Below are 13,136 nucleotides of genomic sequence, written 5' to 3' on the forward strand. Positions count from 1 at the left end.
GTGGGAGAGGGTTTTCTATGAATGGCAGATGAATTTTTACCCTGGAGCAAAGTTGGAGTGAGCAGAAAACTGTTAGAGGAGGGGAAGTAACTTCATTTCCATTGTTGTCATTCAGAGCATCTGTGCTTTGTGTGAGAGCAGCTTTTTGCATATGCCATAGGGAAAGGTTTTCTTTTCCTTGGCATCTCCTGTATATGTCCTTAGCTTTCTGCTACAGTGAGGACACTCTTCCCAAACAGCAGTCTTGCCTTTGGATAGAAGCAGATTACTTAAGTTCAGATATTTCTGCATGATCTCATATCCTGTGCATGAAATTTTAATTTAATGCTGCTATATGAAAATAGCTTAAACCCAGAGAAACTTATATTCTCATCATAAGAACTCATTTTTCACTGTGCTTTTTCATGAACCTAAGTATAAGATCGAAGATGAGAGAAAAACAGAGGAAAAGTGGGTGTGAGGTAGGACTGGCATGCTTTTCAAGTCTAGTAAGTACAGGAACTATTTTACAGCTTAATAATTTAATGTATTAGCTGTTCTGGTGGTTTTATTCAGTTGAAGGAGGTGGGGGGTTTTAATTGCCTTAGAAATGGTCTCTGTTCATGCTGCTTCATAGGACCAGTCACACTGTGTACCCAAGCAGAGGAGACAACTATCAGCACTCCAAAGTGCAGCCTCGAGTTTTTTTCCAAAATATAGGCTTACGCTTATGTGTGTAAATAAAACTTACATATCAGCAAAGTATCACTCAGCTTTCAAACTGTTTCAGGTAAATTTCAGTGAACCAGCTAGTTATTAAAAATAGCAAATAAATAAAAGAAGGAAATAGAACTATCAAAGAGAAAATGTTGTTTTAAAGGAACAAGTTTAGGGAAAGGGAAAAATCCCAGTGTGGTATTTATGGGTGATTGACTCCTCCTCAAGCAATGTTTTAGTGGCACAATCTATTGTGTCTCTTCAAAGTTATAAATGTATAGTTCTTACTTGCTTATATCATGCTGGTGTGGCAAACTGTGTGCCACAGTACAGAGTGAATAATTAGCATGTGACATGAATCCCCCTTTACCACTCTGACATCTCAGTTTGCTTGTGTGACTGAGTTTGTTCTGACTTTAATGGTTGTGTATCAAACAGCATAACCTCAAAATGTTCTTATGGTTTGCGCAACCTTGACTATTTGCTTGTAAAAGAAGAAGAAAACATTTTGTAGGGTGAAGCAAGGAAGCCCTTACACTGCAGACTGCTCGAGTGTCACACAGTGCAATGATGCAAACAGCCCAGTTATGTCCTGCCTTTCCTTGGCACAAGCAGTTCCATAGTGGGCAGGATGGACCTTGGATCTGAACTCTTGAGGTCGCACTTTTGAGACCAGTCTTGTCTTTCATCCTACTGACACTCAGAAAAGAGTAACTGGATAACTCACTCATCGAGGGTTCTCTCCATCATGAAAAACTGTCACACAGCACTGAAGGAATACCAAAATGTGAATGATTAAAGCAGTTTGAATTTACAGGGTTAAGCATGCAAGCTCATTTATGAAGCTCAACACATGCAAATAGCATTTATGACCATGTGGTAGAACATATTGGCTACATCATTCTAGGCTTGGGAGGTTTTTCCCCCACTGCTTGTGCTGCAGCATGTTGGCAGGCTGTCCTGGAAGTGTGGAGGTACACACTGCACCTGCTACAGGCTGGGTGAATCAGAAGGAGCCTTCCTTAACAGAGAAGAAATATCACCTCTTCAGGTAAAGGTAAAGGTGTAGCCCTCATCTTCTGGGTGGTTGTCAGCAACTCACTATGCTACCTCACTTCTTGACAATAAGGAGTATCTGGCTCAGTTCCAGTTTGCACTGAGTAAAGTGTGAGTTGTACAGCTTGAATATTTATGTTGACTTTTATATTGCACAAAATAATTGGGCAGAAATAATGCTTTAGATTTAACAAAGCGACACAAAATCAAGGTTCAAATACACTCAAGTTCTTATTTCTTAGGAAAAAGGAACCTTGCTGCCACATAGTCTCCTTAATGTGTGGTCTGAAAAGAGATGATGATAATTTTATTAGCTTACTCTGTTTAAAAGCAGAAGGACCTAATTATGCAGTGTTGGATTAGAATATTTGATTAGTAACCAGTGTGACAAATTGTTTATGGCTGCATTGCAACTGGAAGAAGCAGTATTAGACACCTCTGCACTGTCATTATCTTTGTTTCAGAACAAATATTTATAAAGATATGCAGCTAACTGGCAGGGAAACTGATACATCTGAAAATAAATCCATTTAAAACAAACCCACAAAGTTAAAGAAAACCCAACCCAAATAAACTAAAAAAAAAACCCACCCCCAAAAAAATTAAACTCAGCTATAGAGTAGTTTCTCCTACCCATTTCAGTATCTGACCTTACAAGGATCTTCTGATATGAATCTAAAGATGTGATAAAGGGAGAAAGATGAAATGTATGGGAAAGTTGGGACAAGTGGTGACTATTTTTTTAATGCAAATACTATAATGTGTCAATTTAAAGGTGTAGTTTGACTGGAATGTTAGTGTACAGAATCACTGTATATTAGTAAAATCAGTTAACATAATTTTGGACACATACTACCTGTCTGTTTCTTTTCAGCTCCACAAATTGCATTCAGAAAATGCTAATGTCTGAACATACATCTTACTCATCTGAACAGTGTGTGAAGTAAGACAGATAGATGAAACCCAAACACATTGTCACATAAATAAGAAAGAAAATATCTTAACCCATTGTAAGATATTTAAGGTATTTGATGTCCTGATCAGGAGACTTAAAAAAATTAATTTCACTTTGAGATGTTAATCCAAATTATCTTTTTGCCCTGCCCAAGGTGCAATTATGCAGTTCTGTGTCATCACAAAAATTTATAGGAGGGAGGATGAACAGTTGACTTACTAATGCCAGAAAATGGCATTGGTGACCCTCTTCTCACTCCATATTCTCCTACATATTTTCCTGTCCTTTAACCATTCCCTCATATTCCTTAAGTGTGTGTGTTTCTGCCAGCTGACTTAAATAGCTGATGGTGTTCACTACAGCCAAGTCTTTGATTCAAGCCTGTTTCACAGGGAGGCTGGAACTGAGATCAAGAGACACCCAGTTTGCTTCCAACGAGTCTCCTGGCAGACAAGATACTGGGGGAGGGAGGGGGGAAGAGCAGACTGTTCCTTAAAAACAAGTAGGCAAGGAATAGCAAGAGCAGAATAGCACAGGGTACTCCCCGACACAGAATTGCTGGGCTGAGGTGTAGCCTAGCTGGAGTGCTCAGACCTGAGCTCCGTCGTGCCGGTTAACGATGCGGCGCACACACTGCTGGTTTGCAGTGCTGCAAACTCTCAGTAAGATGGATTGTACTGCATAGAGAAAATGGAGATGTCTGAAACCAGCCATAAAAAATCAGCATAAAAGGTAGGTTAATGTTCCGTTGCTAGGTGATCCAATGATTTGATCCCTTTACTCTTACTCTGTCTTATGGTGGTATTTATTTTTATATACAACCAGCACATTCTGAAAGGTATAAATATATCAAGTCAATGCTTTCTGGGGGGGCCTTTGCAAAATAAATTTTCCTTGAATTTGGTCTCTTACACTGTTGTTTTTTTCCCCTTAGTACTCCTTGTTTCTCTGACCTCATTATTATTTTCAAGCTGTTTTGTGATTTGACATTGAAAATAGTTATTGCCACAAAAGCAACACAGCACGTTACTTAGACTTTACAGAGTGTCAGATGGAGATGCTCAGGATGTAATGTTGTAACCTAAAATCAACAGTTCCAAGTTCCTGGAATAAATTGGAAGCTTTTGTTAAATTAAACTCCCTCCGAAGTAGAGGTGCACAGCTTCCTGACAGAGAGGGAATGTTCTACTTTCTCTCTGTAGCCCAGTTACGGGTATGAAATACAGAACACGATATGGAGGCCAAACCCAGGAGCTATATAAGGCATCAAAGCACGGGAGGACACGACCTGTTTTCTTTTGTATCAGAAATCAGTTCAGCATGAACCAGGAGGGCAGAAGTGAAGGGGGAATTAGAGTTAGATTAACAAGTTACGTTGTAGCAAGAGCTTCTGAGCCTCTTTGTTTCACGGGTTGGAAAAGTGTATTCAGCAAAGATGGGAATTCTGTGTAACAAAAATTTATCCATGCTGACTTGCTCTTCTTAGTTTATTTTGGCTCCTCGTTGGAGTAGCTGAACCATAGGTGGGAAAACTGCTCTCTGTATGCTTTGAATCACTTTTTAGCATGACAACAAGTCCATGTTAGGCCAAAATGTGGGCTAAAAGGTGTGTCTCAGCTGAGCAAGGGTGATGGTTCTCAGCTGGACAGAATCAGACCCTAGTTTGATTTCTCTGTGTATCTGCCTTCTGACCAGTCTAGATATAATGCCTTGTTGCTCTAGGGGCATATAGTCTCTCATTTCTACCTGTGCCTCAGTGTCTGGAACCATTTAAGCAGCATATCCTGTGTAAGAAACATTAGCTAGTTCCCATCAGGAAGGTGGTAGCTCACTTTCTGTAATTTATAAACATCAAAAGCCAAGGGTAGCCCAGCAGCAAAGCTGAGTTTTATTCTAGGCAGAGATACCTCACAAAAAAAACCCCAAAAAAACAACTAAGAAATGGGGAAGAGGAGGAGAGAGGATCCTGCATCACAATTCCTAGATCTTGAGATCTGGATTTTCTGTACCTACTTACTTCTATGTCACTGCCAGTTCTGTGCTGAGAAGAAGGTACTAATTTTTTGATCCCCAAAAGCTGACTGCATTTCTAACAAATGTCCTCTTTCTTAAAAAAAAAAAAAAAATCAGTGGAAGATGCAAATAAATAATAAAAGAATGGCTGATTTGTTTGAAAATTTTCCAGGAAACAGTGGGGGTTATATGAGAGTCAGCCTGGGCCCAACAGAGCAGGCATTGAACCAGACCTAATAAGAACAACTGGACCCAATACCCATATTATGTTCAGTAAAGCAGGGGGTTTTGTAGTACAAGGACTTTAATGTTGTAATCTTAATGGCTAGAGGTAACAAACCAGGCTGAGAGGAAAGAGGGAAAAATAAAGTCCAAAGCAATTAGAAAAATCTCTTTTGTGGATTTTAGGTTTTGCCAGCCACATTTGTGTCATTTTTACAGATGAATGGGCTTTTCTGTCACTGTAAGAATGAATTATAAAGTAACAGACTTGAACTCATTATGTCCTTTAAACCTATAATAATAACAATAAATGTGTTTTGAAGTTCAGACATGTGTGTAGTTTGTGCAGCCAACTGAGTGGATCAGCATCTGAGCAAGTCTGCTACTTGGGGTTAATGGGATTCCGGGCATTTTAGGGAAAAAACAGTTGGATAAGACAACTCCGGGGAAGAGGAAGAGCAGGAGTCACAGCTGGTCAGTAATTCAAACAAGGTTCTTGCTACCTGCATTTCTAGAATGCTTTCAGTTACCTGCAGGTGCTGGGAGGTGTTTGTCCTGGCTCAGATGGAGCTTCTTACCCCAGTGCAGATGGAGAACAGTGTAGGTTGACAGGGCTGGTCTCAAGCTCTTCGTATTTTGTGCTATTTGGCAAGTGAGCTCATGGTCTTGCGTTTTCGCCTGATGCTTTTTTTTCTTTTGCTTCTTAAACTTCACCACTTTGGACAGGGAGAGAAAGAAGGAAGCAGGGTCAGCACACAGGGGAGAGGAGACATAATACATGGTTACATTTATAAGGGTATCTCTTCTAAGCTAAGCCATGATCATATCCACACACACTATCCCAAAAGGCTTATCCTCCTACTTCAGTGCTCTCACTTGGGAAAGACAAGAGTTCATTCTTTAGAAAAACTTTAGCTCCTTTTATGCTTTGCTAGATCTTTCCCAAACCCTCATTTCCTTGAAGCAAGTCCCTCATCTTCTGCCCAGCATCCCCAAACTGATCACACACAGCAGCTTTCCTGGCGGTCAGTCAGCAGTGCTGAATGAACTCGTACTGCACCCGAGCAGCAAATGCAAAACTCACCTGTGTGTTTCCATAGCCTCTGCAATGAAGCCATCAGGGTTCATGGAGCTTGTCTCCAGGATGCAATTTATACATCCCAGAATGTGCCATGTTCATCCAGCATGCCAGGTACCTCCTGGAACCTCTGTGTGTGCAGCTGGATAACGTTGCATCCTACATCATGTTTGCTCTCCCTCTCTCTCAAAAAGAAAAAAAGGCAGAAAGAACACAACTAATTACAACCTGTAGTAATTGTTGTATTTCATCTCGATTCCAAATTCTATCATGATCTGTAAAATACAAGAAGATCATAGACATGGCTTTCTTGGCTCTTTCCTGCTAATGCATTCCCAGCTCTGTAGGTGGTATCTGTCTTGGTTTCTGTCGGGGTTTCATGCTGTGTTGTAGGGCTGCTGGGCCCCAGGACGTCAGCCTTGCACTCTCCCTTGCAGCATGTCAGCAAAGCTGTTTGGGAATCAGTGTGGGAAACTGGCTGAAAACCAATTTGCATCCTCGTGCCAGCCTGGGTGGTGGCGTGGCTGCACAGCATAGGGTGCAGCACGGGGACTGAAAGGACTCGCTGTGGGCAGGAAGAGGGTTTGAGCTGCTGAAGCTGCTTTTAATGGGACTTCCCAGTGTTTAATCTGGAGAATACATCAGGTTACGGTTGAAGCAGCTCAGGTGCTCCACGTTGGTTCACTGTTTGCCAAAAAGTTTACCCCAAAAAGTGACTGAAACGAGGGATGAGTGACTTATGCCACAGCGCAAAGGCACTTCAAGCTGCTGATACCATAGTGTCAAACCACACTGTTTAATACTGTTTGACTTTGGCTTCTTTCCTCTGAAGATGTGAATTAATTACATACCAAATATGTTTGCATGCAAATATTTTTATATTAACTATATTATGGAGTGTAGATATTTGCATGTAAAACTGTGTTTTCGTAATATGCTGTCTCTTTCCACAAATCTTGCTTCTCTTTGTTCCTCAATCCTGAGAAAGTGTCCCCCTTCAGCAGCCCTTTGAGGAATGGTGCTCCTGAGTGTGCTTCAGAGCCTGATTCTTTGAATGAAGATTCAGGTGTCTGCTGCTTTGCTTTTGATCCAGTCCTGTTTATGTTTACAAATGCTTATCAGGGTTTTTTTTTAATGAGGTTTTAAGCTTTCTACCAAGACATGAAAGTTTTTTGGGTGTTGTTTTTTTGCCTGATGTAATGAGCTTCTGTGAGAATCTTTGCATACAAAAGGGGAAAAGCTAAAACTCAGCTATTTGCCATGGATGTAGCCTCAATCCTGTGTAAGCCAACATGCAACCTTCTCTGCAGTTCCCTGAATGTCTCCAAGTGTCTCCTGAAAGTGCAGGCACCAGCTGGAGCTCTGCAGAAATTCCCTGGTGATCTTTGAGCAGCCTGATGCCTTGTTTTTAAGCTGGGGCTATGAGATGCTTTGGAAATGCTGTAATTGTGGAAAGTCTTCGTTTGAGTTGGGAGATGAGCCCTGACCAGATATTAAACAGAGGCTTTGTCTGGTGGGTGTGTTTGCTTGAACAGCTTAGGAAGGAGAGCTATAGAAAAACCAGGGGGGGTGATAAGTGCAGTGTAAAATGATATGGGAAAGTTTGTCATGAAATATACAATGGTCATTTCAAATCTCATTCTTAATTGTATGCTGTCAGGTTTTATTTTGACTTGAATAGAGGTGGTTATGCACTGTCAGATAACTCACTAATGGTTTTAAAACACTTTTCTAAAATTTTTCCTTCATTTTCTGATTATGATAATTGTTCATCTGTTCTCCTTCCATTTTAGATGATGTTCTCCAGAGATGAAAAAGAACATTGGTTGTGTCCAGACTTGGATGTTGCACACAATGCCCTCCTTTTAATTGTTAATCGTTCTTCCCTCTCTGTGATCTGTTCCAGGTGAAGCCTGCCCTCTGCACTGCTGAAGCATGAGTACTGATGCCAGCCAGGTGGTGATCACTACTCCTCCCACGGCCACGATGCCTCACAAGGAGAGATACTTCGATCGCATCAACGAGAATGACCCAGAGTATATCCGGGAGAGAAACATGTCCCCAGACCTCAGACAGGACTTCAACATGATGGAGCAAAGGAAGAGGGTCACTCAGATACTGCAGAGCCCTGTGAGTGCCTTTAGAAGGGAACAAAAATGAAAGGGTGTTAATTTTTGATATTCCTGATTAACTTTTTGAGAAAATAGAAATCTGTGTCGCAGCTGGACGGAATATCTCTGGACCATCTTCTGAGAAGAGTCGCTAAGCAGATTATCCAGCATCTTGTTTGCATAGTGTTTCGTCTGTGAACAAGCAGCCTTTATTGTGTTGGTTTTCCTCCTGATGCTTTTATATTCTTATGCTTCATTGCAGTGTCACAAAAAGATGTGGCTGGTTGCAGAGTACTTAATTAAAACTTAGGGGCAGGGAAGAGAGTGAAGGAGTCATTGGTCAAATTGAAACAAATTAGGGCATTGCGTGGTGTTCTGCTTTCTGGGTTTGAATATTAACCTATCATTTGCATGAGGAATGCTTCAGTTAACATTTATATTTGGGTTCAGTGTGTTCAAAAGCTAGACTGTGTGCCCTTTTTATGTCCTTGGGAGTGACCCTACCCCTACTTGGACATATTAGCACTTGTGTACTGGGTGTGTAAGTTTGGTACTTGTGTAGGCGATGTAGAAAACTATTGAATCTATTGAACCATGCTCGTAGTAGTTTTAATTTCTACTTTAATACCTGTGTTCTTTAGGTTTAACCTGGTGAGCACATTGAAAAGCAATGCTGTTGTGTTGAGTATTTTGAAGCCATGGGGAGTGAGTAAGGCCTGTGTGAAGATGAACCTTTGGGGGTGTCAGGGTGTAATGCGAGTAACAAGGATAATGGGATTGGTAAGGGGTTAAGTAGCTTCACAGACCTTTCTCTCTTCAGTTCCTCTGTAAGTTGGGGTGCTTCTTCTGTAACTTTTTTTGAAGCTTTTCCATATGTAATGAGATTGCAAACAGCTGTTAGTAATCACCCTATTATAGTCATCCATGAATAACAGGATTGTTTGCTAAAGCGTTGTCGTGGAGTGCCTCTTGGATCTGTGTGTTGCTCTGAATATAATGTGAACCTGTTGACTAAGGAATTTATTATTTTTCAAGTCAATTTGTGCAAGCTTGGGTTTGCAGACAGGCTCTTTTATAACAAAAATACTCTAAGGAGTTCCTTCATAATGCTTTAATTGTGTTAATTTTATGTTAAACCCTCAATTGTAAAATGTGATCGGAGTCTGCTTCTTTGTATTAAAATATTCAGATTTTGAGTAGCCAGAACTGACAGCAAAGACTAAGTCTTTAGCCTAGCAGATAAAAATAAGTGGGAGAGATCTCGTTTGGGTTTGTATGTGTGTTATTTTTTGGTCCTTTGGACAGCAGTATTGAATCTAATGAGTGTAAATATTTCATTAACATTTTGGGACACCTTTAGCCAAGTCTGCCAGACGTAATTAGTGTCCCTTTGCTGCAGCTTCCATGATGTGTTTTTTTTAATAGATGCAGTGTCAGGGTGCTGATTTTAGGAAGGGATATGAAGAGAGCAACCCCTGAGTCCAGGTAACTGTTTTAACAGCAGATCGAGGGACAAAGAGCTGCTGGGCTGCTCTTGGTGTCCTGCTGCAAGAGAAGCTGAGCCCAGCACTTTTTGGAAAGTGACTGTTTGGGGCTGCCAATAAGTTGCAAGTTTCTGTTGTGTAAGGGAACAGTTGTCCAAATAAGCCAGGGGCCTGCTGCCTGCTTGGCTCAGGGAGAAACGGGAACGTGGGAGCTGAGTGTGTGAGCAGGCATGAAGAGGAGGTGTCTGAGCTACCACTTCCCCTCAAGTATCTCCTTTCATCCTCTCCTTTCTTGATATAGAAAATTTCAAGGAACCCTGCTGTGATTTCTCATGTGGGGGAATGAAAGCATTTTTCTTACAGTATCTGTGACTAAATGTCCATCAAGCAAATTTCATAACTGATTTGGGGATAAAAGGTGCAGTATTTCTTCCAGGCTGCAGCTGCAATGTGGCATAATGTTCTTGAGACTCAGGACTGAAAACAATTCCCTTGTTCTCCTGAATTTAAAATTCATCACAAAATGGCCAGAAACTACTTTTCCTGTTACCAGTCTCTGTAATGCAAGGTCAGGATTGAATTGAGGATTGTTGTGTGTAGTATTTTTGTTCTAGAACTGCAGAACTACATTGCATTAGACATTTGCATGGAACTTTGTTGCTTTCCTGGATTATTCCAGTTGACAAGAAGAATATAGTTTGAAGTTGTTTTGGAGAAGAGGAAGAGAGGTTATCAGACACATTTTAAAGAAGAGCTTGCTCGCTGCTAAACCTTCACCCACTCTTAGACATATGCATTCATATCTTCACCAAGTCTTCATATATGCATCCAGATCAGAGAAACAGTCATTGACTCATCTTCTGGCAAGGATCAGTAACTATGAGGTGTATGTAGCAAGGGTAGTAACTGTCTTAAAGACACACAAGCATGTATGGACTTGAGGTGAGCTTTGAACATGCACTTTCTCTGAGCAAAAGTGCAAAACCAAAGGGTTGATCACTGTCATGCAGTAGGAAGCTTAGGTACTGATTTAATCTGGTTTTATTAACAAGCTTTTTCATTTCTTTCAAGTAGGAAAATCTAAATCCTTTAACAAGAAAATAAACTAGAGAATATGTTTAAGGAACCACAGTATATTTTGTGCACTGCATGTTATTGTAAGGGCTACAGCCTTGACCAGACATCTTCAGACATCAAACTGCTGCATCTCTCTGATGTGCTGTTTGATTAATATACTGGTCTGCAATCTGACTACTCCTCTCTGATGTGCAATTTCCCTTTCCTAAATTAAATGATTTAAAAGCTACTGAAAAGCTATTTCCATTACCTCTGATGTTTGTTAATGTCTTACAGTCTGTTCATAATAAGCCTTAAACAAATCATAGAAGTTTTATGACCATTGCCCACAGAGAATGTCCTGACATTATCAGTGAGTTCTCAGATGTGTTTGCTTAATATTGCGTGTAGCTCCTGAGCATCTGACAGCCTGGAGAATCTGATAGGATCCACATGTTTGCTGTTCTGTGTCTGTTAGAAGGCTGGAAAGAAATGAAGATCAGCTGAGTCTGAGTAGCCTGACAGCATCCAGAGGCACTGCTGGCCAACCTTTAGCATAAAGCTATTTAGGTTTATTTTAGTCGTGTCTTCAATTTCAGGAGGTTCAGGAAGAGTGTTGTTATTTTTAAAGGAAAGGTACTACATTTGTCAGTGGACTAATTTTATTGCTTATTGGATTTGAGATACTTGCCCTATAAGATATCCAAAATTTGAAAAGATGGGTTGGTTGTTTGGGGGGGGGTGTTTATGTTTTCCAAGTTAACTCTGCAATGAAAAACAGTTTTGTCTGTATGCTAAACAGTCATATGTTGCTTGTTACACAGAGCAGCTATGTCTTTCAAAGAGTAAACATTTATTTGCTGTACCATCAAACCCCTTATTTCAGCGATGGTATATAAGTCCTTCTGGCCTTCATTTCCTTCTAGCATTTCTTTGGTGCCTCTACTATAACAACCAGAAACTCTGAAAACACTTAAAAAAAAAAAATTAAAAAGGCAATGGTTGTGCAGTTATGGTGTGTGGAGACTGAACAGTCAGTTCAGCATTGAGGAGCTGAATGAACATATAGGAGGAGAAATTCCTCACAGCCCTCCAGGAGCAGCAGGGAAGGTGTTGGCTGTTCCTGTAGGCAGGCAGCAGTGCCACACTGCTTCCAGTGAAGTGAGACTGTGTGAAACAATCATCTGACCAGCAAGAAAGCTAACTACAGGCTTTAGCTAACAGGACAGTGTGTGAAACCTGACAGGAAATTAGGATCACAGCTTAAGCTGCCCCGAGGAGTGCCTTACCTCCCCACGTGTTTGATGGAAAGCTGCAGGTTGTAGTGGAAATGGGAGAGGATGCATTCTTATACACAAGATATGAGATATACTTCATCACTTTTACTGACTTAAGAAGAAGTTGGAGTAGTCAAAATTGTGTGTGAAGTGATGAGTTGAACAGCTGTTTTATGTAAACATAAAAATGCCTAGTTATTGGAATGCCCAGTTTATGTTCTAAATTTACCAGGGAAAGTTTTGAGTGGCTTTTTGAGACCCATTGAATGGCTTGCTATATTTATATATAAAACACAGCTATTTGGAGCTTGGGTTTTTTCTTAAGTTGAGCACTGTGTTGGCAGGATCTCATCATGCTTTGCTTTAAATTCATGTTGGATATAGAGAGCATCTACCAACCCATCATGACTCTGCAGGGTGTTTGGGGCAATTCTGGCCTGATGCTGCTGTTACCTGAAGGCACTGGTTCAGGTCTAGCCTTCTGGATTGCAAAATCAGGGGGGTTTTATGCTGAGGTTAAAAATAGACTTTTCACCTTTGCCTTTCTTGCTTCCTGCCTGGTACACGCACACACACCCTGACTCCCACACTAGCCAGTCTTGCCCAAAAAAAGTGGGGAGATAACTATCCAGCTTAGCAACTCATCTCTTCAGAGGTCTGCCTTAGCAAGCAGCATGCAGGCAGGTTTTTCTCCTCAAAAACAAGCAATCCCACCCACACTTGAATTTTTTTTTCTGGCTGTGTTATTTTCAAACCATCAGGACAGAGATGAAGGATGGTTTGATTTATTTTTTCCCCAGCTTTTGCAGTTGTTTAGCTTTATTTTGTATCGAGGGAACATCCAGTATTTTTGCAATACCACACCCTTTTGGGGCAGTTTATTTTCTTAAAAATATCAAAGTCCTTTCAGTTCCTCATGTGTTTTGACTTCTACTGCTCTTTTCTCACCAGTTCAAAAGCCTTTCACATCCTTTAGGAGCCTCACCCTTTAGCCACGAAGGGCTCACACCTTGTACGTCACCTGGGGACCTCTTTGCTGTGCAAGCCTCTCACCTTACAGCTCCTTCCCCTGGCTTTTGTCTTCTCTGACATCTTCCTGGCTTCCTGCTGGGGAGTCATGACTCTCCTCTCATTGCAGTAGCTTATTTAATTCCCTGCTTTTGTCACACAGCCTGTGCAGCATTTTGT

At 40.9% G+C, this 13,136-nt stretch overlaps 1 protein-coding gene across 1 annotated transcript in view; it reads left to right on the forward strand.

Annotated features, from left to right (window-relative positions):
• The first annotated feature begins 3,188 nt into the window (after positions 1 to 3,188).
• The window catches only part of ADD3 (adducin 3 (gamma)), a 32,712-nt gene continuing 22,764 nt past the window's right edge, over positions 3,189 to 13,136 (forward strand). Inside the window, exons 1-2 of the mRNA XM_009079590.1 lie at positions 3,189 to 3,439; positions 7,927 to 8,150. Of these exons, the coding sequence (XP_009077838.1) occupies positions 7,956 to 8,150 (195 nt within the window). The 5' untranslated portion in view covers positions 3,189 to 3,439; positions 7,927 to 7,955. The remainder of the gene's footprint in view (positions 3,440 to 7,926; positions 8,151 to 13,136) is intronic.

Source organism: Acanthisitta chloris, unplaced genomic scaffold (genome assembly GCF_000695815.1).
Source record: "Acanthisitta chloris isolate BGI_N310 unplaced genomic scaffold, ASM69581v1 scaffold1048, whole genome shotgun sequence".
NCBI lineage: Eukaryota > Metazoa > Chordata > Aves > Passeriformes > Acanthisittidae > Acanthisitta > Acanthisitta chloris.